General features: G+C 51.4%; 1 protein-coding gene and 1 long non-coding RNA gene across 2 annotated transcripts in view; both read right to left on the bottom strand.

Annotated features, from left to right (window-relative positions):
* Window positions 1-2633: 2633 nt before the first annotated feature.
* Window positions 2634-5133, bottom strand: LOC141572815 (uncharacterized). The gene is made up of 3 exons (XR_012498305.2): window positions 4997-5133; window positions 4476-4519; window positions 2634-2769 (listed from the first exon to the last, which is right to left on the bottom strand). It is a non-coding gene; the product is annotated as an uncharacterized LOC141572815 (long non-coding RNA).
* Window positions 5134-8264: 3131 nt separating this feature from the next.
* The window catches only part of LDLR (low density lipoprotein receptor), a 28253-nt gene continuing 14399 nt past the window's right edge, over window positions 8265-22118 (bottom strand). Inside the window, exons 6-18 of the mRNA XM_019744988.3 lie at window positions 21975-22097; window positions 20624-20743; window positions 20305-20430; window positions 18321-18492; window positions 18002-18226; window positions 16443-16561; window positions 16001-16140; window positions 14759-14900; window positions 14496-14648; window positions 13842-13958; window positions 11905-11964; window positions 10634-10791; window positions 8265-9986 (exon numbers count right to left, since the gene is read on the bottom strand). Coding sequence (XP_019600547.3) covers window positions 9951-9986; window positions 10634-10791; window positions 11905-11964; window positions 13842-13958; window positions 14496-14648; window positions 14759-14900; window positions 16001-16140; window positions 16443-16561; window positions 18002-18226; window positions 18321-18492; window positions 20305-20430; window positions 20624-20743; window positions 21975-22097 — 1691 coding nt within the window. The 3' untranslated portion in view covers window positions 8265-9950. The remainder of the gene's footprint in view (window positions 9987-10633; window positions 10792-11904; window positions 11965-13841; window positions 13959-14495; window positions 14649-14758; window positions 14901-16000; window positions 16141-16442; window positions 16562-18001; window positions 18227-18320; window positions 18493-20304; window positions 20431-20623; window positions 20744-21974; window positions 22098-22118) is intronic.

The following is a 22118-nucleotide window of genomic DNA, read 5'->3' as shown; positions in this document are numbered from 1 at the left end:
TTTGCCCCCTGGATACAGCCTTGCCTGAAGCCAATAGATTATTAGTTACATGAACCTCTGGGTGTTGGGTTCCATGCACCTCCGTATAACTGAATTGTTTACAATAAGCGTAATTAGTATTTTCAATCAGAGAGGGACATTCTAGGCAGAAGGAACAATAAGTTCCAGCAGCATCTGAGCACATTCCAGTAGGCACTGAAAACATTCCATTTCAGTGACCCGAGTAGGTCCTGGGGCAGAGAAGCCTGCCTGTTTGGCTCCAGGGAGATGGACCCAAAAAAGAGGGCTCAGCCTCCCTGAAGCATAAAAAGCCCCAGTCCACTTGGCTTGAAAGATTGCCAGAAGTACTTCAGGGGCCTGTGCTTTAATGCCAGGGCCTGGCTTTACATATTCAAGTAAATGTTCACACAGCCCTTCTGGGCTACTTTCATTTTCTAGGTCGGTAGAGTTTTTTATGGTGTGAAATGGGAGCAGAGCCATCTACCATCAGCCTGCAAAAGCAAAAGACTAGACCTAGACCAGAGTTATCCCAGCTCAGCCCTGGTGACATTGGGGCTGGTCATTCTGTGCTGGGGACAATGCTGGACGTTGCAAGAAATTCAGTATATCCCTGGCTTCCACCCTCTAGGTGCCAGGAGCACCACTACCCCCAATGTAATGTTCACAAGTGTCTGGCTATTGCCAGTGTCCCTGGGGGGTTGCCACACACAAGGCTGCCCACCCACCTTGCAGCCTCATCCAGGAACCAATCAGGCATTGGCCAGTGGCGAGCTGAGTAACAGCTGTCACCTGATGGCCTTTCCTATTCCTGCTAACAGCTGGCCTCTACCGGCTCACCTGTGTGGGTAAAGGTGCCAGGAGTGCACCCCCCCCCCCCCCCAGCCCTGCTAGGCCCCGAGGACTTGGTAGAATAGCCAGCCCAGCTGAGAATCTAGGGCAGGAGAAGAGGCGTATTTTCCCTAGACCCAGAGTGCCTGGGAGAGTGTTCCGCCACAGAATAGGCCTATCTGTACCCCTGGCCCAGGGCCTAAGCCCCTGGGGGTCTGCTCTCAGGCCCAAAGCAATCACCTGGTTTTGTTCTGGGAGCGGACCAGGAGGCATTGGCCTGCCTGCATCTCAGTTTCCCCAAGAAGAAAGTCCCTTTAGGGAGGCTGCATGAACCCAGGCTCAGAAGGGCCGTGTCCATCCGTCTTGGATCCCCTAGCCTCTGTCTCCCCAGGCAGCCCCAGGGACTGACCCGAAGGAGTGAGCAAGTAGGGGAGGAACGTGGCCTGGCAGGGCCGAGGCTGGTGGGTGGGTTCAGGGAGGTTCCTGAGCTCACAGGGAGGGGAGAGGCCCTGGCCCTCGACATGCCTGAGCCCTGACTCAGGGCTGGCTTGACGCCTGGGACAGCCAGCGGGATAGCCTTGGGCCCGCAGCTTCCAGCCTGCTCGCCCCCTGCCCCCACCTCCCTCAGAGAGCTGCTCCATTGGCAGCCACCAGCTCTTTCTGGAATTCTGGAAGCCGGCCAGAGGCACGCTGAGCGCTAGGCCCAGCCCTGTTGAGGAAGGATCAAGATTATATCCCCAGAACCAGGGAGTGGAGAACCAGGTCACCAGACTCCAGAACTGAGGGTCAACTCCACACCACCGCCCCCATTTCTATTCTGGCACCCCCTCAGGTCCAGCATGGGCCCAGCACCATCGCAAGGGGGTGAGGAGTATCCATTTTCCTGGTGGGGAAACAGGAATGGCAGGGTTTAGTCAGTTGTCCCAAGTCACAGGACAGTGACACCCCTGGAGTCTGAACCCTGGCAGTAGGGCCTCAGGGCCCAGGGAGAAGCATTTTGGCTTTTCAGAGAAACAGCCTCTGAAGCACCTGCCCCTTGTCTAAGGTCACACAGGTAGACAGAGACCAAGCAGGGCCTGGAACTTGTGCCTCCACTTGGACAAGCTCTAAAGGGTGACAGAATCAGACAGGTTCTGTTACTGGAAGGCTGGCTGTTCTCGGCACGGTGTCCAGGTTCTTGGCGTCTCGAGCAAAGAATTGAACGAGATACCGAGGTAAAGTAGTGGAAAGCAGTTTATTAGAAGACATAGTACATTTCAAAGAAATAGAAGTGGACCCGAGCAGCAGAGAATGGCTCAAGGGCCGAAGGTGACATTAGGAGGAGAAAAGTACACTCCAAAGAGTGTGGAGCGGGCCGAGCAAAAGAAGAGGCTCAAAAAGGCTCAAAAACTGGCGAGAACTTGGAATTTTTATCCTTTTTTCTCCAGAAGGGTCTGTTCCTTTCCAGGCGTGGGGCCACTTGATTCACACCTGTGATTGACAAGAAGCTATTACTTCATCTTTTTAGACTGCGCAGGTGTGAGTGGCCGGTTTGATCTAGTTGGGTGTCTTGTACTCATTTGTTCCTCATAGGGGTGGATAATTACAATGAAAAGGGGAAGTTTTGGGCAGAGAGGGGAGGTCTTTTAGGCAGTTGAATACTATGGGTTATGCAGGAATGCAGAGACCCGATGCCCGTGTCTAACTGCCTGCCTTGTTTTCCCCTTGAGAGACGTGATCCCCATAAAATCTCTATGGGAAGTTGAGGGACAGGAGGTGTATTCTGTATCTTCTTCCTGCTGGGCAGGGGCATAGAGCTGTCCCTACGTATTGGGGGATTCATGGAACCCTCGCCCTGTCTGATCTCAGATGAGAGGAAGGGGTCCGCCTTGGAAGACCGCGTTGACTTCTTTGGTTGGGACTGGCAATCTTGCTGGGGTATCCTCTGTATCCCCAAGGCCCCTGAATGAGGAAAAATAGATTTGAATTAATAAATCCATTAGCTATACAGAACCTGTGGCCATTCAACCAGGCCATTCAGGTGGCATCAATTGTCGTGGAGCTGAGCCCAGAATAGGTTGGAAAGAACATTAGGCTTCAGTAATTACAATCAACAAGTACCCTGGCCTGGGAGGGGGGTGTCCAGAATGGCTTGGGGATGTTGGGAAGTCACAGGCTTTTAAGTATTTATCTGAGAGACATGCTGTGATGCAGGCCAGGAGCAATCTTTATAGTCTAGGATTCAGAAACTGATTAGAAGACTAATCAAAGCCGGGGCTAAGGAGCTAAGAAACTATGGAAAAGGAGACTTAAAATTTCTGTAGTGAGGGAGGCTTAAAACTTTTGTAGCGGGGGAGCGCTCCCATATCAGTTCTAGATACTTAAAGTCATTCTTGTTCAGTGACTGTGAATCAGGTATCTGCACACCAGGCCAATCTGGCTGACATTGGTGTTTCCTGGAAAAATAGCCAAGGGGCCGAACCCTTCACCAGGGACCTCTGACAAGCTTGGTGAGCTGAGGCTGGGGTAGGCCAGGACAGGTCTGGGGGCATCAACACAAAGATGCTTAGTTTCCCCGGGACTCTCCATGTGTGGCTTGCACTGGTCCACCCTCATGGTCCCAGGACCTCCCGGTGGCCTTCCTGACTGACAGAAATGTGGACTAAGCATCTGTGACCTGCCAGCCCCCCTTCAGGGAGCCACACTCCAGGGGAGGCCATGACAAACTGGAGTCGAGCAAGTGCTATGTGCCTGGCTCCGTGTTTCCTTACAGGTGAGGAAACTGAGGCACAGAGAGGCCAAGCTATTTGTGTAAATGTTTGCAGCTGATGGATGGCAGAGCTGGGGTTTGAACTCGATCCTCAGCTTGTGCACTTAACCCTGACCTACGAATGAGGTCATTTCAGAAGTCATTTCAGTTTGTGATAAACGCTGTTGCTATGGGAGGGAAGGCTCTATAGGGGACCCAGGGGGAGGTGTCTTGTGAGCCCAGACCTGGGGACAAAAGGCAGAGGCCAGTGTGAAGGGAACTTTGAGGTCCACCGGGTCTGGTTACGCTGGGCCTGCAGTCCAATGAGACATGGGGAGGATTTTCAGAGTCCAGGGAGGGCCCCTGAGTGGGGCCCTGGTAAAAGGGAGCCTGATGCGGGCTGGACTCTTGACAGAGGTCACAGTGCAGACGCCCAGCCTGACTAGGGGGGCTGGTCTTACTATGAGCCCCCAAGCTACCCCACTCCATCTCAGACAGCATGCGAGAGGAGACCAGGGTAAGCAGCTGGGCTGGGGAGGGTGGGGCTTGGGAAGGAGGGAGCCCCTCCACCCAGGGCAGGAAGCCACACTGAAACCTGAGCTGTGGGGAGGGGAGGCTGGACTGGACCCAGGAGTCCTGGGAGCTGGACCTTCTCCACTTCCCCGCGCCCGGCTGACCTGTTTAATTGAGTGGGTGATGTGACCTGTGCTTTCACACTCAAAGCCCTCAGCCTCCCATCCCTTCAATGATCATGGGAATTCACTTCCTGAGGAAGGGAAGGGAGTAGGAGTGGACCCCCTAGTGGGGGAGGGCCAGCTGGCCAGGGAGAGGGGGTTGGGGCAGCCCTCCGCCTCTTCCCCGCCTCCCCCTTCCCTCCCAAGGACCTGGGCCCAGCCCCGCAGGCTCCAGCCTGACTCACCGCAGGCAGCTGTGGTTTGGGATGCCAGGGCTGGGGGCGGGCAGCTGCAGAGGACAAGAGTTGGAACATCAGGCTTGGGGGAGCAGCTTCCCTCGGCCACCCACCCCATCCTGCCAGAGCTGTTGAGTTCGGGCCCCATCTTCAGGGGTGGCAGTCCCCAAGGTCCAGACTGCTCCCACCCCTGCAGGACCAGCACTGTGGGACAAGCACTGAACCCACAGACCAGGGAGCTGGTCATACGTCCAGGGGCCAAATCTTAACCTGGGTGATATCTATGCTTTTCACTATGGAATGCCATTCTGAGCGCAGAAAATCCCCCACGGTGACTCTCACACCAGCTGGCAGGGGAGAAAGGCAAGGGGAGGGGAGTCTGGGTCCATGGACCCCGAACCTCCCCTTTCCCATCTGTAAAGTGGGCGCGGGTCACTGTTCCCTCCTCAGGAGGCCTTCACATCATGAGGAGCAGATCAGTTAATCCCTGAGACAGGTTTATCTTTGTCAGAAAGCTCTTAGTCCATCACCTCTGGCCTCTTACGTGCGGCTCAGCTTACACGTCTGTCTCCTTTCCCCTTGAGGTGCCCTCCAGCCACCTCCTGGCCCCTCCTGTGTGCAGGCCATTCAGGATCATTTGTCCCATTTTCCACATAGCTGAGCATGGAATCAGTCAATCAACCAATTATCGACGGCCTATGTGCAGGCCCCGAACGCTTCCTGTGCGGCCTGTTTAGCTTTCGCCCCAGAGGCATTTTGGAACCTTCCCAAGACAAAAGGCGGAAGGAAGGAAGTGCCACCCTGTGGACACAGAAAAGATAACAGTCCCTGGGCTCCTGGCTTTTGCCTCCAACCACGCCTCCTCCCCACCCCCCACACACTCACAGAGCAGGGGAGGTGGGATCAGTTTCCCTCTTTTCAGTCGGGGAAACTGAAGCTCTGATGGGCCCACAGTCACCCATCTCAACCCAGGTGGCCTGGCCCCGTCTGTGACCCATCTGTGCTTTTTTTTTTAAATATGTATATATATTGTGGGGACGGAGCCAGGAGTGCAGTTTCCAGGCTCTCAGCCTCACGTGGAAAGATGCTCACTCGGGTAGTACAGGGCCATCAACTGTGATTGGATGGCCATCAGCTGTGGCTAGTTGGCCGTCAGCTGTAACCAGTGAGCCACTGGCCACTAATATAACTGCTGTGGCTACGCTAGCAGCAAATGGGGGCTAGAAAGCAGATGGTGGCTGAGCTAGCAAGAGCGGATTCCAGTTAGCAAGTGGGGTTGGTTGGTTGACAGAGAAGCAGAGAGCAGGTAAGCAGGTCGTATGGATCCTGTTTGCTGTGTCTCCAACCCAGCCACCAGCAAGAATATAGTGGTATGACTCCCCTATCTGTGGCTCCGTGGGTGTTCCTTTTTGGCCTCACCATGTCCTGCGTTCTTATGTGGGGAGCAGGACCAGAGACCCTGCATGACACCCTGCATGACAGATATATATAAGATTTTATTGGGGAAGGGGAACAGGACTTTATTGGGGAACAGTGTTTACCTCCGGGACTTTTTCCAAGTCAAGTTGTTGTCCTTTCAGCATGCACTCCAACCAACTGAGCCATCTGGCCACTCGGGAGCTGAGCAGCAGCTCATTAACTTCATTCTAGTTGCGGAGGGCGCAGCTTGCTGGCCCATGTGGGAACCGAACCCGCAGTCCCATTGCCCAGAGCTCGCGCTCCAACCAACTGAACCACCCGTCTGCCCACCCCCCGAACCCCCTCCCCTATCTGTGCTTTTTTCCACCCCACTGCCCCAACACTCTGGGTTGCCTGCTGCTGGGTCCATCCTGCCCTCCCTCGCTTCACCCTATAAGACAGGGAACCCCATTTCCCAGGTCCTGCTGGGTTCAGCCAATGGGGGCATTGGTGCAAGTGGGGGCAGGAGGTGGGAAGAGGCAGGGGTCTCTCTCTGTCACGGACAGTGTCTCCCCAAGGCTCACACAGCTCCTGGGCTCCACATCCTCCTTCTGCTGTGACTTATTTCTAGTTGCCTCTTTGTCCCCTATTTGTGTTTTTTAAAAATAATTATCACTAATTAGCATTATTTTAAATTGTGGTCCAATACACATAACATAAATTTACCTTTTAACCATTTTTGAGTGTACATTTCAGTAGTATTGAGCATATTCAAATGGTTGTGCAGCCATCACCATCATCCATTTCCAGAATTTTCTCACCTTTCCAAACTGACAACACTCTGTTCCATTACCTGCTAACTCCCACCCCACCCCTCCAGCCCCTGGCACCCACCATTCTACCTCTTGTCTCTATGAATCTGACTCCTCCAGGGACCTCATATAACTGGAATCATACTTGTCCTTTTGCGACTGGCTTATCTTACTGAGCGAGGTTCATCCATGTTGTAACATGTGTCAGAATGTTACTTTTTAAAACTGAATATTATTCCTTTGTATGAATACACCATGTTTTCTTTATCCATTAACCCATCAGTGGACAATTGGGTTGTTTCCACCTCTTGGTTATTGTGAATAATGCTGCCATGAACATCGGTGTACAAATATGTTTGGGTCCGTTTTCAATTCTTTTTGGGTCTATATACCTAGAAGTAGAATTTCCAGATCACATGGTAATTCTATTTTTAATTTTCCAGGGAACCGCCATACTATTTTCCACAGTGCCTGTACCATTTTACATTCCCACCTACAGTGCACAAGGGCTCCAATTTCTCCACATTCTTGCCAACACTTGTTATTTTCTTTTTGGTTTGTTTTTTATTAGTCATCCTAACGAGTGTGAGGTGGCATCTCATGGGTTGCCCCCTTTGTCTTTTATACTTAGGTCTCTGTATTAAGTTCTTTCTGTCCAGCGACATGCTGTGGACTCTGACCGTACCCAGTTGATATGCCAGGACTATTTGTGGTTTCACTGCCATGCGCAAGGCCAGGGGCCTGAAATGCCTACAGGCCCAGGCCCAGGTAAAGCTGGGGTGTATAAGAGAATGGGGGTACAGGGTACTGAGGAGGACCCATGTGGCGGAAGCCTGAGGCTCTAGCCAAATGTTAGGCGGAATCTGAAACCAGATTCGCCAGAACTTAGTATTTGGATTTATGCTGAGAAATCTGACTTTTTATATCTCAGCGATAGTCACATTTTTATCCTTTGTCTTATCTTTTAAGGGGACCTCACACCAACCACTCATTCCAGGGGCCCAAAAGTTTGAAGGGAGGCAACCTTCAGAAATACCACGTGTTTGATGGAGCCTGTATGTATGTGTGTGTGTGTGTGGGGGGGTCTCAGCCCCAATCACTACCCCCAGATCCTCGCATGGCCAGTTCTAATTCTGGACTCAGCTTAAATGTCACCTCCTTAGAGAATCCTTTCCTGCCCCCTCCCCACCTGGTATTTGTCTGTCCCATTACCCTGTTTAACATTATTCTTCTAAAATATAGTAATTGTATCTATTTCCCCTTCTAAAATGTCAGGTCCCTGAGGGCACAGAGGCTTACTCACTTTCATTGTCTTTTATTCACTGCAGCATCCCATATGCCGAGAACAGGACCTGGCACACACACAATAGGTGCCCAGTAAATATGTGTTGTATGGATGGACAAACAGATTTAGCAAAACCCCAATTCAGGGAAGCACCCAGCAGAGTTGCTCCCCAGCTGAGCCCAGTATCACCCCTGAGCCTGCAGCCTGTCCTGAGCTTTGGGGAAACGCTCTTTCCAGATCCTTCTCCCTGCCGAGTCCAGTACATTAATATGGAGGACGTGCGGGAACAGAAGACGAAAGCACTTCAGGTTTAGCCAAATGGTTCATTTAAGAAATGTGATCCGTCACAGTAAGACATTCAGGCTATAAAAACATTCTACACAGTCGTTTAAAATCAAAACCCATCCTCCCAGAGCAGCCCACAAAGACAACACCGACGTGGTTTTCCCAAAGCGTGCGGCGCACAAGCCGAGTGAATCATCTGTACAGAAAGACGAAGCATCTCAGGGACAATCTCCCCCAGTGCAGACACCCCCAGGGGTCACCGGACAAATGCAGCACCCAGGGTTTGTAAAAATAAATAGATCTTTTTTTCATATATATGAGTGATAAGTGTTTCAACAAATATACAAAGTGCAAACATAACAAAATGCCTCACTCTCCTGTACGGGGTTTATTTACAGGCTTCAGAAGAGAAACACCGCTCAGTTTCCTACAGGATGGAGCAGCGTCTCGTGGGTGTAGTGCACAACTGACAAGGAAGCCATGGGAGGCTCCCCCCGCTGTCTCTTTGATTGTAAACGCGACATGTGTGACAATGTCGAAAAGCATTCTTGTTTCATAAGTCCCATACAATAACGGCACCGAGGGGATGTTTTCCAGGGCTGAAACGCCATGCATGTTTCAGATGGACACCCACCAGTGACAACGGTCTTGTCGGGGAAATTAATGGCTCAGGGGCATCTGCATAGAAGTGGAAACACTAGCCAGAGAGTCCTGATCTTGGTTTTGAAGAGTTGGGAGAAAGGCCCAAGACAGCACTTCAACCACCCTCCCACCCCTGGGGGCCCTCTAGGCCTGGGAGCCTATCCCGGCCAGAACAGAAAACAGTGCAAAATAATAACGAATGTTGACTTTACACAATGTACAAGCCTGAGCTGGAAAAGTGCAAAGGCACCTGGAAAGGGCTGGGGCTGGGGCTCAGGGCTGGTGTCCACACAGCCACGCCCGGGCTGGAGGACGCTGTTAGAGGTCGGAGGCCACGCATCTTCACGAACAAGGTACCCAGGTGTCTCAGGCACTTAATAAATATTAAGGGTGATGGGTGGCTCAGGCTTTCCCTGGGGAAATGTTGAGGTTTTGGTTAATGAATGAGGCTCAGTTGGTCACCCCCAATGTGCTGGGTTTGGCCATGTCAATACCAACACCAGGGTCGCCTTCCCGGCTTAAGGGGAGGGCACATACCCAGCTTAGAAAACACTAATTTGATCCTGATCTGGGGTGGCAGAGCAAAAGCTTATTCTGGTGTCCAGCAAGGCTTGCAAGGCAGAGGTAAACACATTTACTCCTGAGTTTAGGGGCCCAGCAGCTGCCTGGGACCCTGTGGGTAGCACCTGCTCCCCCATGTTCAGAGCTATTTGCTTTCTCTCACTCGGTGTCCATCCATCAGTCCCTCAGGTAAGGAGCCAGTCGAGGAGGAGAGAAGGTCAAGAAAAAAAATCCCAAGCAAAACCCATTCTGTGTGTGCCATCACCTGCCTCCCAGACGAATAAATATATAAAACAAAGCTCTGGCAGACAGGCCCATGGCTGCCAGCGCTGAGGTGCAGCCGCCAGCAGTGCTTTTGGCCACTTCTTTCTCTGAACGGAACAGGAGGGCGTCGAGGTCTCAAGAAGGGTTTTGGGCAGGTCAAGGGTCTGAGAAGAAAGTGTTCTTCCTGCCCTTGACGAGCTACAGCTTCTGGGGAAGGACAGGATTCGAGGCAGCAGCTCATGCCACGTCATCATCCAGGCTGACCATCTGTCTCTGTCAACAAAACGATAAACGCCGGAAATAATCAGTCCAACATCCAGTAAACATGGCCAGAGGCCACCTGCTCCTCATCACCAGCCTGGACCAGCACAGTCAGTCACCTCTGCCCTGGTCTCCTGGCTCCTGACCTCGGCCCCAGTCTGTTTCCCCCACTGCAGCCAGAGGGCGCCTGCAAGCACCCGAGTCAGGCCACATCCCTCCTCTTCCCAGAACCCTGCATGGCTCCCACCTCACTCAGAGCAAAGCCCAAGTCCTCCCCATGGCTCACAAGGTCTTGCTCCATTAGCTCAACCCCCACTCCCTGCCCTTGTCCCCTCCCTCTTTCTCCATCACTCTCTGCTCCAGTCACACTGGTTGCCTTTGTGCTCAAACACACCAGGCTTGGCCCAGCCTCAGGGCCTTTGCACAGGATGCACTGTCTGCACACAGCACACTCCCTGCTCAGGGAAGCCCGCCCAAACCACTGTATGTAAAAATGGCCTCCCCTCCCTCCCACCCCCCACTGACTTTCCTCTGCTCCGCTTCCATGACTTATTGTCTCCCCTTTCCAGCCCACAGCGTCACCCCACCATGAGGACGGATTTGGAGGATCCCCCATCTTCCTCAGGAGCCATGGCACCAGAGCTGGGCGGGGCACTCACCGAAGGGTAGGTGTAGCCGTCCTGGCTGTGGCAGATGTGGACCTCATCCTCCGTGGTCTTCTGGTACACGGGATTGTCGAAGTGGATGCTGTTTATGCTCTTCAGCCGCCAGTTCTTCCAGAGCAGGAAGGTCCCAAGGCACAGGACGGTAAGCAGCACTGTGGGGGCAGGCGGCCTGGCATCACTCCCCATCCTGCCCCCGTGCCCCAAGTGAGAAGGGATGCTGCCTTCAGACTCCCCGCCTTTCTACTTGTTAATGGTTTTGTTCTGATTTAAAACAATACTTGTCCATTATAAAAAAAAAATAAAAAAAAAATCTATCCATAAAGCACAACAAATGTCTCACTTGAAGACCACTGCAACTGCCTCACCCCAGAAATGTTCTATTGTTGTGGATTATTCCAGGTCTCTTCTGGGATTACCCACACATCGGCTTTTTTAAAAAATGGCATTGTTCTCAATATACCGGACCACAACTCACTCTCTTCCGTTTCCACGTGGGTGGGGATGGATCGCTTTTCCCATCATTTATGGTGGGCATTGGGGTGGCATACCCTGTCCTCTCCCTGCTCCTTCCCCTTGATCCAGGGCACAGTGAAGGGCTCACCCAGCCCGGGTTTGTAAGAGTCTGGCCAGTGCTCAGGGCGCAGGAGAAACTGAGGCTCTGCTGGAAGACGCAGGGCAGGGGCCACCCTCGACAGCCACCAGGGAGGTGAGGGTCCCACCTGCCACCTGTCAACCCACAGTCAGATGACTGTTGAACACCAAAATGCAGGTCTCTGTGAGTAGGCCGGGTGGTGAAGGGACACCTCAAAAGGATTTCCTCAGAAGAGGAAAAAGGGCTGTGCTGCTCACCTGAGCTGTGATTGACAGGGCTGAGGGAAGGAAAAGTGGAGCTCCACAAACTGGCTCCTGCCAGAGAACCATTCACTTCATCTCCCCCAGGTGTCAGTGAGGCCTTACCTACAGCGCCTGTCACTGCACACACACCTTGGAGCTCGGCTCCATCTCCCATTTGACACATCAGCTCTCACTTTGTTCACTGTCAGCTCCCAGGGGGCGGGGTGTTTATTTCTTTCACAGTTGTGTCCCCAGGGCCCAGAAGCGGGCTGTACTGTGTACGTGCTCAACTCGATTTGTTAAGTGAATGAAGCTAGAAAAGGGGGTGCAGGGATGAATGGGGCATGTGGTGGGGACACCCCATTCCTGGGAGAAAAGGTGCCTGGGCAGGGAGGTCAGTGAACTGGGGGAGGACGGGCCAGCGGACTCACCAATCGGGAGGACAATGTACAACGCTCCCATGCTCCTTCCGCTAGCAGGGTCGTCCAGGGCTGTGGAGGAGAAGGCAGGAAAGTGATGCTCAGATCCTCAGTCAGAGCCATGGAAGAAACGCAGCAGGTGTATGATAACCCACACACAAAGGCTTCTCATTGCCCTTAAAAGTGCAGAGGAACTTGGTGCATCTCCCGAGCTTCAGGGGCCCCACGCTGGCCTGCCCCCAGACTTTATTTGTTAGCAATCAGGGTTATGGGACCCCACGTGGCTTGAAGAGGGTTCCTTAGACCAGCAGCGAGAGGTACTGGAGAGGACTTTCGGTCTCCAAGAGAGGAAAGCCTGCAGTTAAATTCCCAGTGGTCATTGGTGGAATTTTTCAATCTGGTTCTGCATCTGATAACAATGAATCTATTCTGGATGGGGTAGGGGTCACCTTCTGACCCTGTAATGCTCACCAATTCCAGAGTCTGAGTTGGATCACACCAAACCTCATAGTCCTGTGTCAACTGTCCCCAGCTAATAAAAAATATGGTGTGGGGGAGGAGACCTCATTATATAATCACTAACCACGCATGCACACCTGGGCCAGATAATGTAAAGGCTCCATGCAAATGAAAGCTTAAAGGTCTCTAAACAGGCAAATGGGGGCTGAGAAGACTTGAATAAACCACATCTGGGTAACACGCACACCGGTGAGATACGATTAACATCATGAGTCATTCAAATCTACCTGGGTTTTAATTCTACAAGCTGTTGGATGTGTGTGTACTAAGTTTATATCCAGTATTACATTTGTGCATATTTAAGAAACCTTATAACAATAATAATTTAGGGCAGCAGCAGGGTCCTTGAGTTTTTCCCTTAAAAGAGGTCCTTTGCGAAATTCCAGAAGCCCTGGTTGGGCCCATCTGTGAAATGGTTTTTTCAAGTAGTGGCCCCCTTAAGCGAGAAGGGTTTGACACCTCCCACAACCACAGCAGTTCCTGATTTATCTCGTTTATGGTTGAACAAAGGCTTCCGCTACTCTGAGGGGGAAAAAAAAAAAGTCTGAAACTTGCTGATGTGACTTTTTTTTGTCTGGCCAGAAAAAGTCCACGAGCTCCACTTCTGGATGCTCAAAAAACCAGGTCGGGCGCCCTCTGGTGGACAAAGACGTGAACGCTGGGTCTTTGGTCAATTCACGGAGAGCTCCACTCTGACCTCCTCCAAGGAGGTCATAACCTTTAGGACATAGATCATGACCTTGAGGCCACACTAGGGTGAAGAGAATGAGGCACTTGCCACGGGTACAAAACTTAAAAGGGCCCACCAAAACTCAAGTCATCTAATAGTATTTTAATGCGCTATTTTTAAAAATCAAAATTAATTCCAGTACCCTATGATGAACAAAATATCCAGGTTTTTAGGCTCCGATCATACTTTATGTACAAGACCAGGTGGTCTGCCCCGCAGGCTGTAGTTTGATGATTTGTTTTTTAAAAAATAACAAAACTTGAAATATTGTTTGAGTCCTGGGTTGGTTGGTGCTTCCTTAGATGCTGCATGAAGGGTGCCCCACCTACCTCACCCTCGTCCTGGCCCAGTCACTGAAAACAGGACAGTGAATGGGCCTGGATAACATTTCAGACTCTTATGCCCCCGCGTCTGGCAGACTCTGGGACCAGCAGCCACCATGCGAGCGCCCAGGCTCCTCACAGAAGGTAGACCCCGCGATCCCCACTGTTACCGGGAGGTGGGCGGGCACTGTGACTAGCCTCATTTTATAAGTAGGGAAACTGAGCCTTCGGAGATGCACAGGCCATGTCAGAGACAGTCAACGAAGGAGCCCAAACTAAATCCACTCTCTAGCTTGTCATCAAGATGCTCTGGCCTCTGAAGGAGCCCATGAGGTGCTCATCCCAGTGAGTGGATGTGGGGTGGTCCCAGCCTTTACCTTGGAAGGGCGTAGGACCCGTCTTAGTGGTGGGCTCAGGAACGGCCGTGCGCTTCGGCCCCACCGCGGTCATGTGGACTGTGGCAGGCCTCCGGGTGGTCACTACAGATTCAGGGTCTGAAAGAATAAACATTTCCTGAGTGCGCCGTGGCCCGAGGGCCGCTCTGACAGTGCTGCTAACAGTGCAGAGGAAATGAGTGCCATCAGCCACAAAGAAATGAAAACAAATGCAGTGAAAATACAAACCCATTAATATCTCTGTTATTACATTGTTTGTTTTTCAAAAAGGGAGATTTGCAGCGTTACTAACACACTAGCTTCAAATCGAGACTTTCTCTGAGGATGAGAAGAATTGAAAAGGACCGTTTCTCACTCGATGTCCGTATCTCAAACCTCCCAAGGGGGCCGGGCAAAGTGAACTAGACATCAAAAGTAAACTGAGTCTATCTAAGTGCCCAGCACAATGTTGATAGGCCCAACATTCAAGAAAGGCAGACTCTGGGTACCCTAACTCTACAGTCCTTACAGTGGCCTCCTGGGGCCTTGCTCTCGCATTTGGCAGATGAGCAGAGAGGCTCAGAAAGTTCCAGCTACAGGGCTGAGCTGCAAGGGTGTCAGGAGCAGGACTTGTGCTGGGCAGGCTGGCATCCCCACCTGTGAGGCAGTTCCTCTTGTCCTCGGCCAGCAGCATGCCGTCGGGGCAGGCACAGGTGAACTTGGGCGAGTGGGGATTGATCTGCGGCGCTGGGAGACACAGGTACTGGCAGCCGCCATTGGGGAGGGTGGGCCTCTCACACCAGTTCACCCCTGAGGCAGAAAAGGCGGGGAAGTTAGGGTGACAGTGAGGTCAGGAAATTCTAGAAAATTCCAGAGCACCGTTAGGGAAGTGGGGGAGGGGGCGACCATCCCATCTTTACCTCTTGGCTGGGTGAGGTTGTGAAAAAGGACAATGTCCTCTGGTGATAACAGGTTTTCCGCCATCAAACTAATGTCAGACCCCGTGAGGCGGTTGGCACTGAAAATGGCTTCGTTGATGATATCTGTCCAAAATACTTTATCCTACATGGGCATTAAGGTAGATGACAGGTCCCATTAGCCACTGGGATGGGACACAGACCACTGTCTTCCCAACCCCCAAATCTCTGGGGTTCTTTGGGAAGAAGCAGTTCTAAGTGGTAGCATCATTTCTTCTTTCTTTTAAAAAATATTTTTAATTGTGGTAAAATACACATAACATGTACCATCTTAAACATTTTTGTGTCCAGTTCTGTGGCATTAAGTACATTCACACTGTTGTGCCACCATCCCCACCATCCATCTCCAGAACTTTCTCATCTTCCCAAACTGAAACTGTCTCCATTAAACACTAACTCCCCATTCCACCACACCCAGCCCCTGGTACTCCCACCATTCTACTTTCTGTGTCTGTGGATTTGACTCCTCTAGGGACACTCTGTAAGTGTAGTCACACAGGATTTATCCTTTTGTGTCTGGCTTCTTTCACTGAGCATCATGTCCTTAAGGTTCATCCTAGTTGCAGCAGGTGTCAGAATTTCCTTCCTTGTTAAGACTGAATAATATTCCATTGTGTGAATAGACCACATTCTGTTTGTCCAGTTTTCCTTGACAGATACCCAGGGGTTGCTTTCACCGTTTGGCTATTGTGAACCAAGCTGCTTCAACATGGGTGTGTGAATACAACATTTCTTTAGAGCACAATTCTCCCACTGGGGCGCTATTTGGGGCCGGTAACCCTTCGTGGTGGCCCCCTCTTCTCTTGTAGGCTGTTCAGCAGCATCCCTGGCCTCTACCTACTAGATGCCAGTAGTAACTGCCCCACAAATTGTGACAACTGAAAAATCTCCAGATATTTCCAAATGTCCCCTGAACAGCAAGATGGCCTCCGATTGAGAACTGCTGCTTTAGACCTTTCAAGACTCTTTTGGCAAGAATAAAACAGAAATAACTCCAGGTCTAAGACCTCTTCATAGTCTTAGGCAGTTTTCTGAGTTAGTCTTGGCGTGAATGAACTAAACAATGTTTGCTGACCCATTCGCATGAGCGTTCATGCCTCATACATGAATGGTACCCAGTGAACAGCACTTGACCGTGAATTTTCTCAAGCCCCAAAGGAGCGATCATGTACTCCCAACCCCCACCTCAAAGATGGCCAAGGAAAAGGGGTGTGCCAGCATTTTCTTGTCCTCCAAAACTGTCTTCCGGTTCTGCCCATTGACATCAATGCTGGAGATGGAGTGGAGCTTGGAGTCGACCCAGTAGAGGCGGCCACTGGAAAGATCTAGAACCCACAGGTGGACAAGGAAAGGTCACATGATGAAACTGGAGGGGCCTATGAGTCTGGCCACTCTGCTCCCAGCAGGAAGGAGCCCCCGAAGGACCCAACTGAGATGTGACCAGAAAGGCAGCTCTGACCATACCCCCCAATGTGTGAGCCAGGGGCTGGGGTGGGGAAGCAGGGTGTGGGGTTTGGGGGAGGGTTTAGTTGTGGGAGCTGCACGGTCATGTTCAGCCGTGGCCTGGTCACTCTCCTCTCTTCCAGGATGTGCCTAACCCCCTGGGACCACAGTCCCACAAACATACCCAGGGTGATGCCATTGGGCCACTGGATGTCCTCTGTCACCAATGAGTAAACGTCCACACCATTCAGGCCCCCCTTTTTGATCTTGGCAGGAGTCCCCCAATCCGTCCAGTACATGAAGCTGGTGGGAGAGCAGGGAGAACAGACATGTGAATGCCGGCGGGGCAGCTCCCAGCCAACACCGAACAGTAGCCCCCACCTTTGGAGGCCAGGACTCTGAAACAGTGCCTGAGGAGGCCCCGAATTAGTTCCTTCTGCTCCCCCAACCTCACCTACTCTCCTCAGGCCTGCCACCTGGTGAGACCTGGAAGGATTTTAGAACCTTCAAGAACAAAAGGAGATTTGGATTCCACTATCAGGACAGGGGCCCTGGAATCTGCACCCTATGCGCTGCTTTCTGAGGGTTTTTAAAATTTATTTTTTGTAATTAATTTTATTTTTCACTTTTCAAATATGTATACAGGCATACCTCAGCGGTATTGAGGGTTTGGTTCCAGACCACCCCAGTAAAGCAGTGCTGCCTTGTGAGCGATAGGAGAAAAAAGGGGGACAAAATTCTAAATTTCCATGTGCTGAATATCAGGTAAATGAATTATGGCCCATGCAGTGGCCAGGGATGAAATCCCACCTGCCAAATGAGAGAGGCAAGTGCAGAACAGAGAGCGAAAATGGGCCGCTATTCAGGTATAGAGAAACACAAGAGCAGACACACACCCCACACACATACCCCACTTACATCTAAGTGGATTGTTTCTGGGAGCCTGCCTCTCTCTCTCTCTCTTGGCAGCTGAGAGGCTAAATTTACTGGACTGCATGTCCTTCTACCAAATGAGAGAATTTATCTTATTCAACTGGGGCCCAAACTTGACCGGCCCACTTCTACCCCAGGTCGTACTCCCAGCCAAATGCTCCCTTTTCCTCTGATTACTGCTGCCCATCCTGGGGTTGTCAACATCCCTCCAGAATTGTGAAATTCCACACGTGACATGTTATGGCAGCAGATGTGGTTCCAACAGGTACAGAGTACACGGGATGGGGCCATGCTTTCCTCCAGGGGACACGTGGACTGGTCCCTGTGGACCCTGGAGTTGCTGAGCCAGCCAAGGTGTCCTGCAGACACCGCCTGTGGCCCCCACAGGGTGGTGACCTTTGGTCTTTGCAAAAACCGGCCATTGATTAACACTGGGCCTGTGTAGTTTCACCTTTCTCCAATCCTCTCCTGGCATAGGACACTGCCATAAAAGACTAAATCAGAATTTTATTTTCTAATTTCCAATAAGTATTAATTACTAATACCAACTTAAATCAGTATTTTAATTTCTGGTTTTGGATTCTATTGCACAAGGCAGGACTTTTCAGGGTCCACTTCCATGTCAGGTGACACAGCAGACATCAGAGGGATTGATCCTCATGGTCCCCAAAGGGCAGGTGGGGAAGGCCCCTGGTGCCAGCCCCCACCCCACTCAATCTAGTCTCCTTTGGACACAAACCTTGCCCCCTCACTCTGAGTCCTAACTGGTTCTTCATTCTCTCTGTATTCCTCAGCTTTGGGGATACCCACCCATGCACGGGATCCACCACAATGGCCCTGGGCTTGGACCCTTTCTCTTTGAAGAGCGTCTTTCTCTTCACGCCCTTGGTGTCGGCCACGGAGATGGTGCCCAGGATGGAGTCGGTCCAGTATATGTTGCTGTGGATCCAGTCCACCGCCAGCCCATCAGGGGCCTGGAGGTCCTCGCTGATGACAGTGTCATAGGAGAAGCTGGGTGCTCTGTCAATCTGGGTGCTGAGGAGGGAGGAGGAGGAGAAGGAGGGCAAGGGCTTCAGTGCCAGGGGCCATTATTTCACCTGGGTCGGGAGGGATGCAGGCTGAGGCTCACCTGTAGATCTTCCTTTGGGACAGGTCAGACCAGTAGACTCTGTTGCTGGCCACCTCCATGTCCAGGGCCACCACGTTCTTCAAGTTCGGGATGAGGCTGGTGTATTCTCTGCGGTCCAGTGTCATCTTCCTCACCTCGTGGCGGTTGGTGAAAAAGAGGTAGGCGATGGTGCCTGTGGAGGAAGGAAGGGTGCTCAGGGGAACGGGAGGGACTCCTGACCCCTGCTTGTCACCCTGGGAGGCCTGGCTGAACCAGAGGAGACAACCAAGGCACAGGGTGAGGTGCCTCCTTGGTGTATTAACCATGAGGTTCTGATGCTCTGACCTCTGGGGCCTCGCCAGTTCCCACAGTTACCCACTCGCCTCAAGTGCAAACTAACCGGCCCACACATACCACCTCCTTTATTGGGGTATCACACTCCAGGCTGCCATCTCCCTGTCCTGGTCACCCCAGGGCCAGGAATCAGACAACCAGGGACAGTCCCTACATCCCAGGGCCCACTGAAATTATGCAAACTAGCCAATCCTAAACTCTTTTACACTGCCTCACCTGTTCCTTCCCAAGGAAACCACAACAAAGGGTCCTGCTCACTTCTTCCCCTCACATCCTCTGCTTCCTGACCAACCTTGATGCTTCCCTGTGGGGCACAGTGTGGTGTGACATGTCCCCTCCTTTCAGGAACTGTGAGTTACAAACTGTCTTTACAGTGGCCGTCATCTCCTGATCTGTTGGCCTCACCAAAGGTGCATAATAATATAAACTACATTTTAAAACACCTGGGCCCCAGCATTTTACGTTTTAGGACCCAAAGTTAAAGAAATGATAATGGTTAATGTGCAGGGAGCAATTCCTTACAGTGCAGAATTCTTTTTAGTAATTTTCCTACGAAGTTTTCCCTCATTGATCCTCATACCCCTACAAGGCAGGGACTATTTTCAACCTCCCTTTACAGATAAAGGGATTGAGGCTCAGAGAGGGGGAAGTGACTTGCCCAAGGTCACCCAGGTAGTGAGTGGCAGAGCCGGGATTTGAACCCGGGTCTCTCGGACTTTGAGGTCTGTGCTATACCTATGACACCAATATTCACCAACAAACTGACCACTTCTGCAACTGACCTCACTCAGAATATCCCTTCCCATGATGCCATCCCCACCCCCAGGATGGCACCTGTATAGACACCTAATGCTACAGATTGGAATGAAAGTAAAAGGTCAAATCATGCAGGATTTCAGGAACTGTGCTCCGAGTTTTTCCCAGAACCAGGACGTGGGCAGGGTTGTGACCGAGGGTGGCCGGAGGCTGTCTAGAGGGATGATAACAGGGGCGAAGGACTTAAAGCCTAAGAGACTCTTAGGGAAACAGGCAAAGCTCGAAAATATTTCTGCAAAACTGGAATTACCCTGCAAGAGCAGAACATGACACAAAAAGAACATTTGAGGGACTGTACGGATGACAACTCTGCCAGAACAATTACTCCTCCAAAAACACAGGATTCCTTGATTTAGGTGATTTGAAGAATTAGTGCATGGTTGAAGTTCTAACCTAAACTTCAGGTAGAAAAGAAACTCAACTATTTCTACTGTTTTGTTTCATTATGATCTATTATATTTTGGTCTCTTTTAAATGCACTTACTTTTCTTTTTGGTACAGGTACTGCAGCTAATAAGAAGAGATAGAGGAGGTGCGGGCTGTTTGAGGCCATGGCTTTCCACCTCTTGTCCCCTGAAGTCCCTGGCGGGGATGGGGGCTGCAAACTGTCCCCCATGGGGTTGACCTGTGTCTGCTGAGAAGCTGGACACCTGAGAGCAGCCTTCCAGAAGCCTGATTTCTAACTGCGCTGTCATTCACCTGCCGGAGGTCTCAGGAGCAAACAGCCTGTCCCCGGGTCATTTCAGTCTGTGCAAAGTTCAGATGCTGAAATCCCTCACCTGTTTGCTTTGGGAGCGGCCAGGCCAGCTCCCTCCCACACCCTCTGTGTACTTACCTGTAGCCTTGCAGGCCTTGGTGAGGGCGTCGAACTGGAAGCCCTTCTCACACTCGCACTTGAAGCTGCCCTCAAGGTTCACGCAGAGCTGGCTGCAGGCATCAGGGTCCTCACACTCATCGATATCTGTGCGTTGGGACAGAGAAAGAGGTTTGGGACATCCCCATAGGCTACGGGTAGAGCGATGGGCTCTGACCCAAAGCCATGCCCCACATGCCTTGTTACGTAACAGATGGTGAAACCAAGGCACAGAGGGTTTGGCGACCATGTCGGAGGAAAAGGCCAAGGAGGCCCAGCGCCCACCCTGCTCGGGAATCACCTTCGCATCTTTGCTGGCCCGCCAGCCGGAAGCCCTTGGGACACAAGCACTCGTAGCCAATCTTGAGGTCATTGCAGATATGGGAGCAGCCGCCCTTGTTGTCCAGGCACTCGTTGGTCCCTGCACCGGGGGAGGGGCACAGACCAGTCACACTCAGGCCTCCAGCCACCCCTTCCCTGCCACCCTCACTATTTCACCATCGTTATCACAGTCACAATGACTTTGAGGCCGTACCAGGACCCCTAAGGTGACTTAAAATAATCACTGTCATGAGCAACAAAATGGATGAACCTGGAGGACGTCACGCTGGGTGAAATAAGCCAGACACAAAAGGACAAACACTGTATAATTTCACCCATATGAGGTCTTTAGAGGAGTCAAATTGATAGAGATAAAGAGTAGAACGGTGGGTACCATGGGGAGTTGGGGGGAAGTTAGTGATTGATGATGGGGAGGGACAGAGTGTCAGTTTGGGAACATGAAAAAGTTCTGGAGATGGCTGGTGGGGATGGTGGCACAACAGTGTGAATGTATTTAATGCCACTGAACTGTGCACTTAAAAAATGGTTAAGATGATAAATCTTGTTATTTTCTTCGATCACAATTAATAATTTTTTTCGATTATAAAAAATGAAAACCACATACCACGGTTACGTATATTAACTCTTCTAATCCTCCCAACAACCCTTAAGGTAGCTGAACCACAGCTGGAGAAACTGAGGCATAACCAAGTTAAATGACCTGCCCAAGATCACACCACTGAACTCAAACCCAGGGCATTGGTTCCACAATCCGTGCTCTAGCCTCTACACCAGGCATAGCCCAATAGCTAAGAATGGTTTTCACATTTTTAAATAGTTGAAAAAGAAGAATGAGAATCAAAAGAAAAATGTTCTTTAACATCACAGAAAAATTCTATGAAATTCAAATTCCCGTGTCTGTAATAAAGTTTTCTTGGAACATACGTTCATGTGCACACATCTGCACGCGTAGGTATGGCTGCTTTCCTGCTACCATGGTCTAGTTGAATAACTGTGACAGAGACCACATGACCATAAAAGTCCGAATAGTTACATAACAATGCGTCGCAGAGAGTTCCCAAAACTTTACAAGCATCCCATCAGCCAATCCCAGCAGACCTAGGATGTGTGAGCAACTATAGTCCCTCCTATGGATGTGAAAACTGAAACGTGGAAGCAAAGCCTCTTATCCTCCCCATATCTGAGCTTCCCAGAGCCAAAGCACCTGGGGGCACGGATGGGCTGGAGCCTTGTGACCCCACAGCACGCATGTGCGGGTCCCACTCCTAGCTCCCCATGAGCTCGAGAGCTGCCAGCTCCCCGGGGCTCACCACACTCCTGGAGGGGCTCATCCGACCAGTCCCGGCAGTCCCGGACCGAGTTGCACACTTTGTCCATGGTGATGCATTCACCGCTGTGGCACTTGAACTTGTCGGGGCCCTGGCACAAAGTCACTATGAGAGCCAAAAAAGAGG

The sequence above is a fragment of the Rhinolophus sinicus genome, chromosome 15 (genome assembly GCF_057876585.1).
Source record: "Rhinolophus sinicus isolate RSI-liver-muscle chromosome 15, RSI-T2T, whole genome shotgun sequence".
In the NCBI taxonomy this organism is placed as follows: domain Eukaryota; kingdom Metazoa; phylum Chordata; class Mammalia; order Chiroptera; family Rhinolophidae; genus Rhinolophus; species Rhinolophus sinicus.
This window is presented reverse-complemented; position numbering and strand designations above follow the sequence as displayed.